The sequence below is a fragment of the Eleutherodactylus coqui genome, chromosome 8, assembly GCF_035609145.1.
Source record: "Eleutherodactylus coqui strain aEleCoq1 chromosome 8, aEleCoq1.hap1, whole genome shotgun sequence".
Classification (NCBI taxonomy): Eukaryota; Metazoa; Chordata; class Amphibia; order Anura; family Eleutherodactylidae; genus Eleutherodactylus; species Eleutherodactylus coqui.
The window spans coordinates 38,436,579-38,455,195 of record NC_089844.1 but is presented as its reverse complement, the minus strand read 5'-3'; the positions used below and the strand labels follow the sequence as shown (position 1 = coordinate 38,455,195).

The 18,617-nt window shown below is 46.7% G+C and overlaps 1 protein-coding gene across 1 annotated transcript; it reads left to right on the top strand.

Annotated features, from left to right (window-relative positions):
- The first annotated feature begins 56 nt into the window (after window positions 1-56).
- ANKZF1 (ankyrin repeat and zinc finger peptidyl tRNA hydrolase 1) lies at window positions 57-16,941 on the top strand. The gene is made up of 16 exons (XM_066575518.1): window positions 57-138; window positions 1,819-1,946; window positions 2,467-2,567; window positions 4,037-4,139; window positions 4,993-5,180; window positions 5,368-5,483; window positions 6,845-6,998; window positions 7,082-7,301; window positions 8,566-8,661; window positions 8,963-9,103; window positions 9,657-9,782; window positions 11,621-11,888; window positions 11,971-12,082; window positions 13,632-13,799; window positions 14,041-14,114; window positions 15,010-16,941. The coding sequence occupies exons 1-16, from the start codon at window positions 131-133 to the stop codon at window positions 15,134-15,136; spliced, it is 2,130 nt and encodes a 709-aa protein (XP_066431615.1). The 5' UTR covers window positions 57-130; the 3' UTR covers window positions 15,137-16,941.
- Window positions 16,942-18,617: the final 1,676 nt, after the last annotated feature.

Sequence of the window (18,617 nt, the reverse complement as noted above, 5' to 3'; positions counted from 1 at the left end):
CGCAGATGGGCGTGTCCCAGGTTTGTTTTGGGTCAGCGTGAGAGAAAGGGATTGCCGTACAGCTGAGGGGAAGGGCGGAAGTGACGTCACTCGAGGAAGAGCCGTGACAGCGGGGTCCCACGTGAGCGGCATGGAGGGGTGAGGAGCGGCACGTTACGGTTACGGGACGGCGTCTTGTATCGGGCTATATGGTAGTCTCTAAGAAATCACAGGCAGACGGGAAGGCCGAGAATTCCTGTGGCACTACAAGTCCCATAGTTCCCTGCGTGGGTGGGGAATGCTGAAGGATGCTGGGAGTTGTAGTTCAATAGGCAGTGTAAGCGAATCGGCGGTCTGTGTGCTCTGTGGAGGTTTGAGAAGGGCTGTGATGGACAGTTGATGCCATATGTTGTCCTACAGTCACCTATGGGAAGATGCAGAAATCCTGTGACTTAGGCAAAACGTCCGAATGGTCTTAAAAATGGTGATAATGTTGTAGTATGGAAGGAAAAACAGGCGCAGCCGTTCGCAGCGCCAATGTTGCAACCAGAATACATCCCAGCTCGATCTGTAACGTGACTGTGTGTAGGCCGGCTGCACACCAGCGTAAGCACAATTGCACACAACTTAGCGCAACACTTTTATATACGGAAGTGTGTACGAAATCAATGCGTCCTATTCTCTGCGTATTACACGTGCAAATATGTCCGTGTGAAGCCGGCCTTACAGAGGAGAAGCCCCTCCTATCCTGATGGCGGAACACGCAGCGAACGCCCCCTGGTTATAGGCCCGCGGGCGCTCTCTCATGGGCCGATGGGTTTAATCTTCTTAAAGACATTGCGTTGTATTGGCCCTTTTTTTTTTTTTTTTTTTTTTTTTTTTAAATTTTTCCTCCCCGCTTTCAAAAAATCATAACTCTTAGTTTTCACGACCGGAGATGTCTGAGGGCTTGTTTACGTCGGGGGCGAGTTGTATTTTTCAGCGGTACTGTCCAAACCGCAGGCGTCATCGGAGGAGGGGAGCAGATGGATATGTAGTTTTATGGGGAAGCATTCCGTATAAGACCCCCTTTACATGGCCGTTTTGCCCACGCAATATGCAAAGACTAGAACCCACGCGGTCGAATGCATGCATTTTTCGCGCACATTTACTCTTGCGCAAAAAACCCTGCAGCATGTTCTATTTTTCTGCACATTTCTGCACCCAAAGTCCCCATAGAAGTCAATAGGGATGCGCAAAATATGCTAGGAGACGCGTGAAGCGCTGTGTAATTGCGCAGCAGAAAGAACACATCTGGAACTCATGGGACTGATTAGCCAATTCACGGGTGCATATTTTTTGGTCGTGCGCAAATATAAAAAATACAGTAAAATACACCGCTGTACGCAAAAAAGCATTCTTGCCTGTCTGCATTTCAGATGTCACCCCCTTTCTACTGACCGAGACTTAAGGCCCTTTTACACGTGACGACTTGTTGGGTGCGGATGTCCGACAGGTCGCGCCAGTGATGATTGTTCCTGTGCTTTTACACAAGAACGATCATCGCTCAGTGAATGTAGGCGGAGCGGACTGAGGACCGTGCCGGTCCTCCCACCTCCGGTCACAGTTAACAGGCCGCCATTCATAGATGAGCGAATGCCTGTTTACACAGGATGATTGATGTTCAACTTTCCACCTGCAGAAACTGAACGAGAAGCGTACAAATTCTCATTCGTCGATTAGTCGGGGCGTGCCTTTACACTGAATGATAAGCATTCAGATTCTTGCTGGATGCTGGAATCGAAACGATTCCCTAATATTTGTTTCCTAGTTGAATTTTCCTTTTTTTTTTCCTCCCAGCTCTCCTGGATTTCAGTCGATCAGTTTGTTTGATCTGAGTCCATCAAGTCCGGTGTTGTCGGGTCTGGCCCTCCATAATAACCCTGGAGGAAAAGACGATCCTTCAGAGGCGAAAGTAAAGCCTCCAGGTATAAAATCACTAACCGCTCTAGAGGCGGGAACAGAGATCCGCTCAGGTTTCATTCTGAATAGAGATGAGCGAGTATACTCGCTAAAGGCAATTGCTCGAGTGAGCATTGCCCTTAGCGAGTACCTGCCCGCTCGAGACGAAAGGTTCGGGTGCCGGCGGCGGGCAGGGAGCTGCGGGGGAGAGCGGGGCGGAACGGAGGGGAGATCTCTCTTTCCCTCTCGCCCCCTGCTTCCTCCTGCTGACAGCCGCTACTTACCGCTCCCCCGCGCCGCCACCCGAACCTTTCATCTCGAGCGGGCAGGTACTCGCTAAGGGCAATGCTCGCTCGAGCAATTGCCTTTAGCGAGTATACTCGCTCACCTCTAGTTCTGAACAGTCTGGCAATTAAAAATCATAGTGGAAACCATCAGCAAGCATGTTGTGGATGAATCTAATCGCTACATTTTTATTCTTATCATGGAGATCTATTACAAAATTTGCTGATTATATCGTTATATATTATTATTATTTTTCCGTAGAAATAAATAAAAGGGAAGCAAAAGCACCGAACATCCCGGAGATTTCCGACCGGATGTCCTGCTCGACGTGTCAGTGCACATTTGACACTAGAGAGGAACAGGTAATTTCGGACTACAGTATCTCGCCTCTAAGGGTTCGTTCACATCACCGTTAGGGAGTTCCATTTTCATGCTAAATTTGGGCAGCGGAAAAACAGCGCCCTCTGGCTGAACGGTTCCGTCTTAATACTGGGCTGAGCGGACCTCCATTGACTGTTATGGGGTCTGTTTGATTTTGGCGAGCAATTTGGTATTTTGCGGAAATTTTCAAGATGAAATGGCGCTGATTGTTGTGCTATTTCATCTGTTTTCTACCGAAAATCAGTGGCTGAGGTTCCAAACGGAAGCTCCGACGTGGAGGTGAACAAACCCTAATCTAACTCTGCTCTCCGTGCGCCGATGTCCTGCTGAGCTCGTGCTTATACCCAGCAGCCAATCTGTACAGGAAGAGCTGCAGTGTAAAGCATGGCAGAGGTCAGAGATTCCTATGAGTAGGGAGGTAGAGATTTCAGACTACAGATTCCCAATAGACAATGTAGTGGAGTCGGAGTATAATATCAAAGCTGTTGAGTAGCCCCCCTAGGAGCTTCGATGACAACTTGTTACATCTTTCACTATCCTACCAAAAGTATTCGGACCCCCGTCAGTCATTGTAATAAATGATGCTACAAAGGCTGCAGACAGAGGTGTCGCCATAGTTTGTGACGGGAACTGCACGGTATTGGATATATGGGTTATACCGCCGCACACAAGCCGTCCATCACGAAGTGCAATGTATCGGCCCGTCTACAATGGTGCAAGGAGCGTCGTCATTGGATAGTTGAGCAATGGAAGAACGTCCTATGGAGGTTCTGTTACGGTCTGGGATGTTTTACGTGGCATGGTCCCGGTCCGTTGGCTGTAGTGACAAGAACCATGAACATGGAGGTGACCCTGACATTCTGGACAATAATGTGCTGCTGACAATGTGACAATACTCTGGGAATGGTCGGCCATACTTCCAACAAGACAAGGCGCTGTGTCACAGATACAACGCTGTTTTACATTGATTTGAGGGTATGGATGTTCCACGATTGGACCGGCTACACAGAGTCCCGACCTGAACCTACTGAACATCTCTGGGACAAACTGGAATGTCAGGTCAAGAAAAATGAACAGTATCCATCTTCTTTGGGAGAACTCATCAGACGTTTGCAGGATGAATGGAGGGAAACACCAGCTGCCGTGTATCAGGTGTTAGTAGACAGTATGCCACGAAGAGTATCCAATGTCATTAGGGCCAAAGCAGCCCCACTAAGTATTAACCTATGGAAATAAATACTACTTTTCTTTCTTGCTTAGGGGTCCAATTACATTTGGTAGGGTGGTGCACTTAGTTTCTCAGTTCTGCATTGTGGACAGGGCGTTTCTCCAGTCACTTTGTGTCTTGCTGCTACTCTGTTCCACCAGACCTTTAGTACGGAGGTAGTTTATGACTAATGATGATTGACTTCTAACTAGAGATTACCAGACTTTGATTTCTGTGTTTAAGAAAGAACATTACACCTTGGACTGGCATCGATTTAACCTGAAGAGGAGAATTAAAGGGGCGGCAGCATTAAGTGAAGAAGACTTCCAGGACAAGACACGGGCAGGTGAGCACTGGGGAGTAAGGCATGAACAAGTGAAGGGGTCAGGAGCAGCGCGAAAAAAAAGTTTCCCCAGCTGACCCCTCTAAATAAGACGCGCAGGTGAAGGGGGTGAGGCAGACGTCTGGGAGTAAAGGGGTGAAGCTCCAGAGCTCCAATACAAAATCTGTACAGGGGTCCTTCTATGGTTTGCCATTTATAATGGTGGTCTCCAATTCTACATACAATGTTATGTTCAAGATCGCTGAGGCATTACTGGAAACCCGGGGCCAAAATTAGTTTACGGAGGTTCCACTGTAAGGGCTGATTTATTTTTTTTCAGAGGCGCCGTCCAAAATGACTCAGGCAACAGAAGATCCAACGGAGATCCTAATAACCCCTACGCCTTTGGGTCGTGCACAGAGGGCACCAGACTTTAGTGGACTATGTGAGAATGTAGGCTTAGCATTGTTAATGTAGTCCCTCGCCCACGAATACAGCGGGGCCCATCCCTATGTAATGTTCAATATATACAGAAATGTGTGTTCTTAGTTACATGGGTGTTTATATTGCTGAAAACCATTAAACAGATTAAACCTATAATAGTGGTCCACATATGGGGGAGAGGAGCTGTTGAGGCACCCCTAGGCTGCAGGACCCAAGTGTAGCATGGCATGCTTTATGGTTGAGCTCCTGGAGTGAGGTTGAGGGACAAAATGTGGACTCGAGAGATATTTGGGGGGGTGAAGCCGTGGGATGAGACATCAGCAGCTAAGGAGTTAATAAAGTGGCAGGTGAATGGATAAGATGCATGTAGGAGACATCTTAAGCATCATTTAGTTCTCCTCATCTCATACGAAGCTTTTTCAATCTCTTCCAGGAGACGTCTCCAGCATTTCTGGTTCAGACTCCGAGAGCTCGGATGAGTTGGAGTCAGGGACGACCTCGGAGCCCGGTAATGATTCACCCGCTATCGTTGCTCAGTCCAACCGGACGCAGAAAGTCCTTTTTAGGAATGGAGAGCAGCAGATTCTATCCGTTTACCACCGTGTGCTGGGGGCAGCGAAGGTGAGAGGACTATAAGCGCCTCGGGTGACACTGGGGACTATAAGCGCCCCGGGTGACACTGGGGACTATAAGCGCCCCGGGTGACACTGGGGACTATAAGCGCCCCGGGTGACACTGGGGACTATAACCGCCCCGGGTAGCCATCCGTACGAGACCTATGATACAAGATTACTGTGTCCCGCTCTAGGACATGGACGTGACGCCGGAGCACCTGCTGACCTGCGTGAGGCGCCTGCAGGAGCAGCCAGTGCTGGTGATTCTCATGGCTGGTGGAGGGCATTTTGCTGGAGCTGTTTATAAGGGGTGAGTTTATTTTTCTCGTGGTTGAAGTGGCCGCGGTGCTGCAGCCTCTTTATTGTATACCGGTCAGAGTGCTGTTCTTTCTGTAGTCGCTGTCCCTGCTATTGCAGCTACGTTCCATTCAGTTGAATGGGATGAAGCTCCAGAAAGGCCATGTGACTAGAGATGAGCGAACGTACTCGTTTAGGGCGATTTGGCAATCGAGCACCGCTTTTTTTTTAGAGTAACTGACTACTCAGGGGAAAAGATTCGGGGGGCGCCAGGGGTGAGCGAAGGTTGCAAAGGGGAGTGGGGGGGGGGGAGAGCTCCCCCCTGTTTCCCACTGCTACCCCCGCTCCACCACGTTGCCCCCCGAATCTTTTCCCCTGAGTAGTCAGTTACTCTAAAAAAGTGGTGCTCGATTGCAAAATCGCCCTAAACGAATACGTTCGCTCATCTCTACATGTGACGAATGAACGTGTCCTCACAGGCCACAGTGCTTGCAGTCAGACCCCACTGATATAGTACTAAGGTTAGGTCATCAGTAGTAAGCTCATGGAAAACCCCTTGAAGTAATCACAAAAACCTTTGGACTCCTGTGGAAAGTCTGTACCTGGGTCAATACCCTAATCCTCATTTGTAGTACAGACGGCGATTGTGTCCAACTTTGTACGTTTTGGGTCACACCCCATGGTTGCTGAATGGGTGCCCTCTCCTGGTGTGATGATAGCGCTATACCGCTCTCATCTACACTAGACTGTCTCATAGATACAGAGGAAGATAACTGCAGCTGCATCCCCCTCCTCCCTACGGTATTACACTAGATGGATTCTTTTGAGGGTTGAGCAGATTTCTGGTCATTTTACTGGCAGAGAAGAAAGACATTGTATGTATTAACCCAGAATTTTGGTGAAAAAAGTTGCACATGTATCAAAAATTGTAACTTTTTGAGGGTTTTCGCTTGCCAAGCAACTTTTGAAAAAAAAAACATTAGTTGGTGTGGTCTATGCATGCATGGCCTTATAAATCTCCTTACACCTAAGTGTTCACCCTAAGGAGAAACCATACCCTTACTGACCACCAGAATTTGGCCTGGCATGGCCCGTCAGATTTACGGTGATTTACGCCAGAAACCGGCGTAAATTATAGCTGAAGCTTACGCCGGCGCATAATTAGCATAGGATTCAGTCTGGCTCACAGATGTATAACCAGATGCGTCACATGTATTAAGAGTTTGCACCTTTTAACACATTTGTCATAGTTACGCCGGCGCAAATTTTACTTACAGCGGGGTATGAAGCACCAGTGTAAGTAAATCTGCCCTGGTGCGCAGGATCTTGTTCTATGCAGTTATCTGTGCTTTACACACGGCGTCTCTTCTACAGAAAGGAAGTGATAAAACACAAGACCTTCCATCGTTACACGGTGAGAGCCAGAAGGGGCAAAGCACAATCTGTCCACGATGCCCAGAACTGCGGTCACATGGCCAGGTCTGCCGGAGCGGCTCTGAGGAGATACAACCAGGCGGCTCTGATGGCGGTGAGACGTCTGCATCCGAACATTCCTGCACGTATTAGCGAATGTCATAAGAGCTGTAAGTATTAATATTACTGCTTCTCCAGGACATCAACCACTTGTTACAAAGTTGGGCAGAACACATTGAAGAAGCTCAAGCGATCTTTCTCCGGGCCCCTCGTTCTGATAAAACTCTGTTCTTGGGACGTAATTCCCCCATAACAAGGAAGGACCCACGGGTTTTTGGAATTCCTTTCTGCACAAGGAGAGCCACCTTCAGGGAGGTCCATCGAGTGCACACTCATCTCTTCACGCTCCAGCTCTATGGTAAGGAGACTCATATGCTTAGGTGAGCACATACAGTTTAATTCACAGGACGTTTACCACTAAAGTGTTATACAATATGTGGAAGGACCAGCTGAATAAAGTATTGAGTCATTTCATAAATCTTGTACTGATTCTGAGTTACATCCTGTGTTATACTCCAGAGCTGCACTCCCTATTTTGCTGGTGGAGTCACTGTGTACATACATTACTTATACTGTACTGATCCTGCATTACATCCCATATTATACTCCAGAGCTGCACTCACTATTCTGCTGGTGGAGTCACTGTGTGCATACATTACTTATCCTGTACTGATGCTGAGTTACATCCTGTATTATACTCCAGAGCTGCACTCACTATTCTGCTGGTGGAGTCACTGTGTACATACATTACTTATCCTGTACTGATGCTGAGTTACATCCTGTATTATACTCCAGAGCTGCACTCACTATTCTGCTGGTGGAGTCACTGTGTACATACATTACTTATCCTGTACTGATCCTGAGTTACATCCTGTATTATACTCCAGAGCTGCACTCACTATTCTGCTGGTGGAGTCACTGTGTACACACATTACTTATCCTGTACTGCTCCTGAGTTACATCCTGTATTATACTTCAGAGCTGCACTCACTATTCTGCTGGTGGAATCACTGTGTACATACATTACTTATCCTGTACTAATCCTGAGTTACATCCTGTATTATACCCCAGAGCTGTACTTACTATTCTGCTGGTGTCACTGTATACATACAGTACTTATCCTGTACTGATCCTGAGTTACATCCTGTATTATACTCCAGAGCTGTACTCACTGTTCTGCTGCTTTCATCCCCAGATATTCCAGGACTAATGTTAGAATAGCACCATGCGCTGCTTCTGTTCTGTGTCCACCTTTGGGCATTTTCCCACCCACACGGTCTTTCCATCCACCCTGCCGCCTGCTCCGTGTTGCTTCTCTCTGCTCCGCTGGGTATGTGGCGGGATCTCGGGTGTGGTGAGCGGCTGCTTCTAAAGATGCTGCTCGCTGATATCAAAAAAGATGCTGAGCAAGTGATGAGAGTGAGATAGCGTTATTACAGAGAAGCAAGACTGAGTAGGGGTGAGCACCTTGGCACATTTAATGGGGTGGATACGGGATGGAAACAGCAGGTGGCGCTAGTCTAACAGTCCTGGAAACATTTTTTGCAGAAGTACAAAAAATGTTTAGAATTATAGGCCGGATTTGGGTTTTTTGTTTTGTCATCTGTAAACTATTAATGCAGAGAAGGATGCCTCATTGTCGCTGGTCAGTGGAGCCCAAGAGAAAACCGTAAAGTCCAGAAGACCTGAACGGAAGAAAACACAAGAAGAGACCGCTGGTAAATATGGTGTAAACACAGTCCAATCTTACATGAAATAGCCGAGTTGGGGATAGAAAATGATGAATATACTACATATCCTAGGGACATTTGGGATTGGGAGACTCATCTCTGCCTAAACAAGGCAGACTAGGTTCTCAGGAGTCCGGGAAAGCTGGGTGGCTGCCCATATGGGAGATGTAATGGCGCCCCTACTGGTTGTCCCCCTCCCCCCCCCCCCCCCACTTCTACTATTGAAAATCTTTGATCCTGTATGCGGAATATACCTGTAAATTATGACTTGTTCTGTGCTTTTTGACAGCTGCCTCCGATGTATCACAAGAGGAGATTCCCCTGCCTGTCGTGTATGTGGAAGAAGAGCTGACAATCAGCACATTGGATCTCCGGGAATATGAAGTGCAGCCGAAGAGGAAACGCAAAAAGAAAAAGAGGGAAGGAAGCAGTATGTGGATATATTATATAGCTTCTTGTATAGACCATCATGCTTTGTGGAATTGCACCCCACCCCATGCCCTGGCTATAAGAAAGGGAAGCTGTCTGGTGCTTTATGTTGTACTCGGGGCTTATATTGATGGCAGCCATGCGATCTGGTACTTATGGGCAAGGTGTAATAGGTTTGAAGCCCTGACATAAAGACACTGAGAGATGAGTCCTGAGTATTTCTAAGTTGCCGCTCAGCCCGCATAATTGACACTTTTGTCAGTATGCAGTCTGATAGCAAGAAAAGCGTCAATCGCAGAGCGCGGGCAGGTTGAGCACCTCTGGGCACCAACAATCTGCCCGCAGTCAGTCGCCATGTTTACCCATGACCGCCAAATGTTGCACAGAGGAGAGGTCAGCACATTATCGGAGAGCAGATTGATGGCGGCCATCATGTGGTGCCGCGTTATCGATCACAGGATGTCACGCGCCAGCTGTCCCTAATGCAGCGATCGCTCAGTATATATTTAGTATTTGAACTGATTTGAATGTTTTCTGGGTTTTACCAATGACAGGGCCCGTTCAGGAGGAACGTACGACCGGTCCCGCATCACTGAAGAGGGTCCACAATCATGTGGATGAAGATTCAGCCACAGAGGAAACCGAGGATCATACACATCAGCCAGCACCTGCACTGGAGGGTAAAGCATGGACTATGGAGAATGGCTTCACCTCTTAAAGGGCATGTTATAAAGTGGTGGCCTATTGCTAGGATATGCCATCACTCTGAGTGGCGGGAATCTGAATTCCGAGACCCGCACTGATCCTGAGCATGAGGAGGCAATTGCGTCCGCTTAGTGTATCTTGCTCAGCATCGCTCCCAGCCTCCCCGGATGTGCAGGATGCACTGGTCCGGTTCACTCGAATGGGTCTGCATGGCGCTCACTGGCACAACATGTGATTAAAGCAACACCCAGAAGGAACAGTGAAGGGGGCACGGTGCTACACCAGCTCTGCCGCCCTTTGATTCTCACCAAATGTAAAGTGATCATGTATTCCAGAGGTTTGCCATCGCTTTATAAGATGGTGAAGCACTTTTAAATTGCAGTTAATACACAAGCGTATTTGCACCGTTTAGTACACTTGTAATACATAGTGAATATAACCCACTGATTTATAATGAGTTCACTCACTTGAGTATATTTTTTTACATGATGTGCAATTACTGAAAAAATATGTGGCATGTCCTATCCTGGCCTGTATTACGCATCATAAAGGCTCATTGAACTCAATGGGTGTGCATAAATACGCACAAAATAGAGGGAAGCCTGTGTATTGACACACAATATCAATGTGATTTTCTGTGTATTTTGTTATGCAGTGTATTTGTGCAAACAAAAATGCCCAAACTGACATTAGCGATTTTTGGTCACAGTGTATTCACGTGGCTGAAATACGCTAATGCCCGTGTCAGCCGTCCCTCGGAGTTACGTTAACATACACCTATACCGCTGAGTAACTTGACTCCACTTGTTTTTACTAGCATTATGCCTTTTTCACCCAACTATTTTCATCCAGAACTGCACTGACTTCACATGAACCAACATCTCCTGCTGGTTCGGTGTCAGTACAAGGCATCAGCCAGCATGGAGAATCGCTGTAAAGAGCAGCTCCCACCCTGGAGGACTCAGTGTGACTAGAGATTAGCGAGTATACTCGCTAAGGCACATTACTCGAGCGAGTAGTGCCTTAGCCGAGGATCTCCCCGCTCGTCTATATAGATTTGGGGGCCGGTGGGGAGCGGGGGAGAGCGGGGAGGAACGGATGGGAGATCTCTCTCTCCCCAAGCCCCCCTGCTCCCTGCCGCAAGTCACCTGTCACCCGCGCCACCCCCTGAATCTTTAGGGGCGAGCGGGGAGATGCTCGGCTAAGGCACTACTCGCTCGAGCAATGTGCCTTAGAGAGTATACTCGCTCATCTCTAATTACCATATTTCACCTGCAGTACCCACTGAAATATATGGCTTCCCTTAGCAATACAAGTTGGACAAGTGATTGGCTGCCAGATTTCCACATTTAGCTGAGCACCCGCAGATCCTCGTTTAGAGAGACTGTTGTCCAGATGTGACTATCCTTTAAAGGAATCTGCCTGTAGTTGAGTTTTGGTATAAAGCTTTTCTTATACTAAGGTACTTTAACACGCCCAAGTTATCGCTCAAACTAGTGATCACGGGCAACTGTTGTCCTGTGTGACAACTACGGTAAGTGAGCAAGAATCGCATTGTCGTAGTTGCTTAGTTATTAGTCACTTGGGTTTTAGGTGAGCTATCAGCCCGTGTAAACAGGACGTTGTTTATCTATGAATGACTACCTGTTTACTCTGAATGGAAACTGCAGACGGAAGAGATCTCCAGCACTGTCTGCCTCCATTCAGTAAGCAATCGTCGCTCCTTTGTGAAAGCACCCATCAGTCATCCCATGTAAAAGTACCCCAACTCTCCACACAATGAATTAATTGCTGCTTACATTCTGTTCTGCAGGCGATGAACTGTGCAGGATTCGTAATGTCTTGTTCACATGCTGCAAGACTGGAGATACAGACACCGCTAAGCAGATCTTAAGAGATCTTCTTCCTAGTTCTTCTGAAGACTGCTCCGGTCCAAGACTTTCCACCTCCGAGGTTGTGCAGAAACTGGTGAATGAACATCTTCCTGTAGAGAAGCGCACACTACTGCATGTGGCCGCATCAGCAGGACATGGGGAGATGGCATGTGTGCTGATGGATGCTGGCTGGGACCCTGCACTCCGGTACATGTACTGCACAACGTTATGGATTTTCATTATTTTTTGTATTTAACTGGTAGTTCTCACAAATCTTCATCTTTCTCAGGGACTCCGCTGCCCAGACCCCCTATTCTGTGTCTGCTGACAAACGTACCCGCAATAGCTTCCGCAAGTACAGAGAAAAGAACCCCAACAAATACAACTACAGCAAGTCTCAGGTGCGTAGCTGCTGCTAAAGTCTTTGCCCTTTTGATCCTGGCCGTTCAACCACTTAGATGTTGCAGTCAGTGGTGAGCGTGGCATCTTAGGTGGTTGACAGAAAAACTAAAGACATTGTCCAGGGAGGAGAAATGCTTACCCAGCCCAATTGTGTCAGGACCTGCACTTCCATCCCTGTTCCAATATCGGGTCATGGGGTACGGCCCTTCCGTTACCCGAGATGTCATCACAGGAGACTGGCTGTCCAACTCATTTAAAGGGAGTCTGTTAGCTCGAACTTGCTGGGTTAGATAGACCAGTTTCCTACAGCCAACAGTTCGAGAATCTTGGGTGCAACTTGCATCAAACAGCATTGACACCCATCCGTGTTCTGTCCAATCTCCACAAACTCTGCACATCGCATGTCCTATTCTCTCGTCTATGAAAATGGAAAATAGGACATTCAGTGATTTCCCCCCCCCCCCCCCCCTCCCCGACATGGACCGTATGAAAAATCATTCACGTGAATAATCTCAGACTATAACGGGTCAGTGTGCTTTCCATAAACAGACCATACATGACCCAAAAATACTGGTGTGTTAATTGCCTCTTATTGAAACGAGCTGAATTGCCAGCCCCCTGCGATGACGTCATGAGTAACAAAAGAGCCATACTATGTGACCCGGTGTCCGAATCGGGTCGTAAGTGGAGCTTCTGACATGGCAGGTCCAAGTAAGGATTTTCCTTCCCTAGAGAACCCCTATTAATAAGACAAAACTATTTTTTATCCTTTTTCCAATAAAAAAAATTTTTTTTTTAAATATTTATTCATAAACACATTTGGTACGGCCATAATTATAACAGTATGTAAAAGTGTAGAATAACGTTAACTTGATATTTAACTTTAAGAAGTCCTCATACATGGATTACAAAAAAATAGTTATGGTTCTGCAAATGAAACAATGAAAAGGGGAAAAAATTGCTTTGTCCATAAGGCTTGAAGGGGGTTAATATCAGCACCAAGACCCGATGACTCTAGCCGTACTACCGGCATTTACTGATATGGCTAGAGGCTTAATCGCTTAACTATAAAGATTAATGCAGTTTTTCTATGTCTTTACTTTATAACTTTCTGTGCTACCAAATTTAAAGGTATTTTCCCACTAAATACATTCCTTCCCTATGCACAGGATAAATGTATGGTCACTGGGGATTTAACCATTATGACCCCCAGGCCCCTGCAATCCCAAGACCAGTGCACCTGAATGCATGTGAATGGAGCACTGCCACTCCATTCTCTTCTATGGGACAGGCGGAAATCTGTGTGTTCAGTAATCTCCCTCCGCCTCATAGATGTGAATGGAGCAGTGGTTGAGCATGCGCACTGCTGATCCATTCACATGGGGCGTTTGGGTGTGCCAATTTCTAGATCTCTAGGGAAGGGTCTCCGTGGTCGCACTCCAAGCAATCAGACATTTATTCCCTGTCCTGTGGATAAGGAATATATAGCTTTAGTGGTAAAACCCCTTTTAATATTAGATACTTGTCAATCTCTTGACCGAAATTTAGATTCCTGGACCTGTAACGGAGGAGGTGGAGGCACGCAAGGCAGAGAAGAAGAGCGCTCAAAGGGCGCAGAGGAAGCAGAAGGAAAGAGAAGACAAAGAAGAGCGCCGAAGAAAGGAGACAGAGGAGGCTGAGATGAGGAGATTCGCAGCTCTGAGTGACCGTGAGAAGGTGAAGTCTGCCTGTAGCATTGGGCACTGTTATGTACAGATTGGGAATGACCTCCTGCCTTCTCTGGGGTTGTCATTGTAGCACCATGTTTTTTGCAGTGCTGCAGAATAAGACCCCCTTAATTGGTGTCATGAACATATAGGGGCAGCCATGAAGATGCTCCTGTTTCGCCTCTCTCTTGCTCTAGAATTTTGTATAATTTGTCTCCATGTAATATCAAAGTGTTTCTCTTTCCCTGCAGAGAGCCGTCGCAGCAGAGCGCAGGTTGGCCGCACAGCTCGACCTCACCAAGGAGGCAGCTTGGACTAACGTTAGGTAATTTTGTTTCTGCACACCCTCTACACTTGAGCATTTGAATTGGACGTAGCAAGACCACCCGGCCACATACGGGCCCCTTGCATATCCTAACAGAGCACTTCCTTGTGGCAGATTCCCTTTAAAGAGTAGCTGCATTTTTTTTTTCTAATATGTATAGCATAGGTGATTATAAGCATTTTTGCTACGTGGTTTATAAGCCTATTCTGAACCTTGTTCATAGAAAACCCCTATTCAGCTATGAGAAGTCCGTCCTCTACTAACTTTATAGCTCAGCATGAAGCTCCCGTCTGCGCTGTGCCTGCACTGTTATCTCTAGTGCAGGCACAGCAGCTTACATAGAGAATCGAAGAGTAGATTAATAAATGTCTGACTTTTGTTTTATTAAAATATATAAATTTCCCCATATTGTCCTCTTTTCTCTCTTGACATCCTTTTTTACATATCTCTCCTTCTTCAGTCACCCATTGCTGTGAAGGGAAGTAGCTGTCCTAGGTTACAGACAGCTTCTCCTCTTCACAGCGCACCGGTTCTCTGCCAGACCCCATGCACTGTCAGGGTCTCAGAGCACCGGAATGTGACATACATTAGGTCACAACCCAATGCGTTGAGATTCTGACGGTTCATGGAGTCAGGCGGGGAACTGGTGTACATAAGCTACTGTGCCTGCACTAGTAATAACGCTGCAGGCACAGCCCAGATGACTGCTCCATGTTCAGCCGAAGCCTGAAAACAAAATTAAAGTGCGGCTGTTTTTAAAGTTTACATATACAGTAATTTTGCTTTACTACTTTTTTTCCATTAAAAGTTGATTTCTTCTTCATTGACCTCTAAAGCTACATTCAGATTGTTGTGATGGTGGAGGTTCAGTCTGGCATTTTGCTTTGTGTTCTAGGCGCTGCTGGCAATGTGGGGAATCGCTTTTAGGAAAAATACCATTTGAATACCTTGAATTCTCCTTCTGTACCACACGCTGCCTGCAAGACCATCGACGGAGCCAGGCGGCTAAATCCCAGAAATAGCTGCTGTGATCAAACTAGAACTTGGCTGTGAGACTTCGCGCAATATCTCAATTCAACGCTGCAGCCATCACTTACCTCACTGGTCTCGGGTCCAGCCCTTCCCTCTGAGCTATAACCAGGGGGGTGGATGCATGCAGCATTCCCGGACAGCTGCAACCAGACTGCACATCCAAGGGTGCTACTATCAACTACAATGCGTTTCTTAAAGAGAGCCTAAGCTGGCTGGGCTGCGGGCAGCAGGGTATAGCGCTGCGGAATAAGGTGGCGCTATACAAAAAGAGATTATTATAGTGACAGACACTCTGATTTCAGCCAAATGTCACTTTGCAAATCTTGCTTGAGATTTTGCAGGGCTGGACTGCAGAGGAGCCCAATGAAGCTCATGTATATTGATATATGCACGCTACCCGCCCTCCGCCTCCTCCTTCCAGATGTTGAGTCACCGGTCTCTTCTTGTGAACTGTTGGACCTGCCAGTCAGCATCTGGAGGGAAGGTGGAGGGAGCGTGCATATATCAATATACATGAGGTTAACTGGACTCCTGCCCGTCCCTGCAACGTTTCAGAAGTAATATTTGCAAAACCACTTAACTGATCTTTGTGTCCGTCACTATACCCTGCTGCCTGCAGCTTAGGGGGTCTGACAGGTTCCCTTTAACACTTCAATGATCACGTGTCTTTTATGGCAGCCCTTGAAGGGATATTGCAGTGACACTTATACGCTTCGTAAAGTGATATGTAATTTTGCAATATAACGTTCTAACTTGTTTTACAAAGCTGCAGCAATATTACTTTCCCTGGGGTCTGCCCCCTCCATTGGTATCCAATGGTTACCACCTGCATGCTCAGGTGTCTCACTATTCTGGCATGCTCGGTGCCTTCAAATTCTGTAATGACGACACAATTTGTGCACTAATCAGTAACCGGCAATGGGGCATTGTGGGAGATGTAGTAGACGGCACCAGACGTTGCCTAGATGGCTTTATTCCCATTGAAAGCAACGGGGTCAGCTGCGGAAGTCTTATAGCCCCTTCTGCTCCCATTGATTTCAAGGCGAGTGAAGCCATCAAGGCCACAGCCAGCCCGGTGATCGCTGGAGGTCCCATGCTGTGTGTCTCCCCAGCAATTAACGATTGATGACCTATCCTGAGGATAAGTCGTCAATAGTTTGTCCAGAAAAACCCTTCAAAGGGTTTTCCAGGCAGCGAGCACTTTCAGTGCCAGGATGCAGGTAGGTTAGGGGGGGGAAGCCGCCACTCCGCTCCCTCTGTAGTGACCGGCGCTTGTAGTTGCAGGTGCAGCTCCTGATGATTTTAGTGAGAATTGCGCATGCAATTACGAGCGCCAGCCACTACCCAGGGATCGGAGCGGCGGCTTCCACTCAGACCACGGTGTACCCCTTAATGACGGCGCTATAGTAAAACTACGTCCTGCTGTTGCAGGACATGTCTATTACAGCTGACACCCGCGGGCAATAGCCGCGTTCGGCCGAACGTGGCTATTAACCCTTTAAATGCCTCTGTAAATTCTGACAGCGACATTTAAATCCCCCGAACGCCGTGTTTCCCTTCCCTCCCCCCCCCCCGTGCGGTAAGATCGGGGGAGCCGTGCAGGTGTCATGGCAGCCGGCGGCCTTTAGAAAGGCCCCAGGGCTGCCTTAGCAGACTGCCTATCAAGCCATCCCCGTGGGGTGGCTTTATAGGCTGCCTGTGAAATAGCAGTATGACGTCATACTGCAGGAGCGATCAAAGCATCGCATGTTAAAGTCCCCCAGGGGGACTTCAAAGTAAAGTAAAAAAAAAATTTTTTAATTGTAAAAAAAAAAAAAAAAAAGTTAAAAGTTTAAATCACCCCCCTTTTGCCATATCTATCTATTAAAAAATCTAAGTCATAAAATAAAAATATGTATTTGATATCGCCGCATCCGTAAAAGTCCGATCTATCAAAGTAGCGCATTATTTTTCTTGCACGGTGAACGTCGTCCGAAAAAAAAAATAAAGAACGCCAGAAATGCATTTTTTTAGTTACCCTGTCTCCCAAAAAAAACACAATAAAAAGCGAACAAAGTCATATGTATTCCAAATTGATACTATCGGAAACTACAGGACATCCCGCAAAAAATGAGCCCTTGCTCAACTACGTCGACGGAAAAATAAAAAAGCTCTTGCGCGCACAAAATGACCGCAGAAAATAATTAAATATCTTAAAAAAAAAAAAATGCAAGTACTACAGCAAAAACAATACTATATAAGTTTGGTATCGTAGTAATCGTACCGACCCATAGAATAAAAATATCAGGTTGTTTTTGTTGCAGTTTGTGCTCCATAGAAACAGGACGCACCGAAAGATGGTGGAATGTCGTCTTTTTTTTTTCCATTTCTCTCCGCTTAGAATTTTTAAAAAGTTTTCAGTAAATTATATGGTACAATAAATAGTGCCATTGAAAAATACAACTCATCCCGCAAAAAACAAGCCCTCATACAGCGACTTCGATGGATAAATAAAGGAGCTACGATTTTTTAAAAGGGAGGAGGAAAAACAAAAATGGAAAAAGCAAAAAAGCTCTGTCACTAAGGGGTTAAATGCCGCTGTCAATTGAATTGACAGCGGCATTTAAAGGGCTAATAGCTGTGATCAGCCGCACGGCCGATTGCAGCTATTGCCCGCGGTTGTTAGCGCCGCTGTTTATTACAGCTATCTCCCTCCATACACGTCCTGCAATGGCAGGACGTAAGATCACTATTGGGCCGTCACTAAGGGGTTAAAAGGATTTTCTTGGACTAAACTATTACCGACGTATCTTCAGCATAGGGCATCAATACTTGATCATCAAGATCTGCCACTGAGTGAGCATTGCGGCCTCTTCTCTGAATGGGTTTGAGCTGCTATACCATGTACAGTACTGTACCGCTCTGGACTGCAGTGGCCATGGTGCTTACCGAGCGCCACCGTAACTTCAATCAGCTGATAGGCACGAATCCTGGTAGCAGCAGACCCCATTATTGATGACTTATCTTCAGGATAGGTTATCAATAGTTTAGTCCTGAACCCCCCCCCCCCTCCCCCAATGGCCCCAAAGAGCACGCTGGTGTTAAGGATAATCCGTCCAGCAGGCTCCGCTTTACTGGTTTTCAGCCTAACCTTTATTATCCACAACAAGCTGCCATCATCTTCTCATTTGATCATTAGTAGAGAAATGGATTTCTACACTAAATAATAATCATTTTTAATCTTTGACTAAACTGTTGTGTGAAAAGAAAATGTGACTACAGTCTGCCAATAATCGTTGATTAATACAGAGTGGCCCACATTGGGGTAAATGGACAGACGGTCTAGTGATCTCTTCAGTACAACAATGGATATCATGTTTTATAAGGAGCTGCTGACTCGGTGATTTCTTACATAAAAAAAAAAGCCGCCAACGAGAAGTGTTATTTCCTCCATAAGGCAACCAGTGCAGTCAGCGTCAGTGACCCCACGGT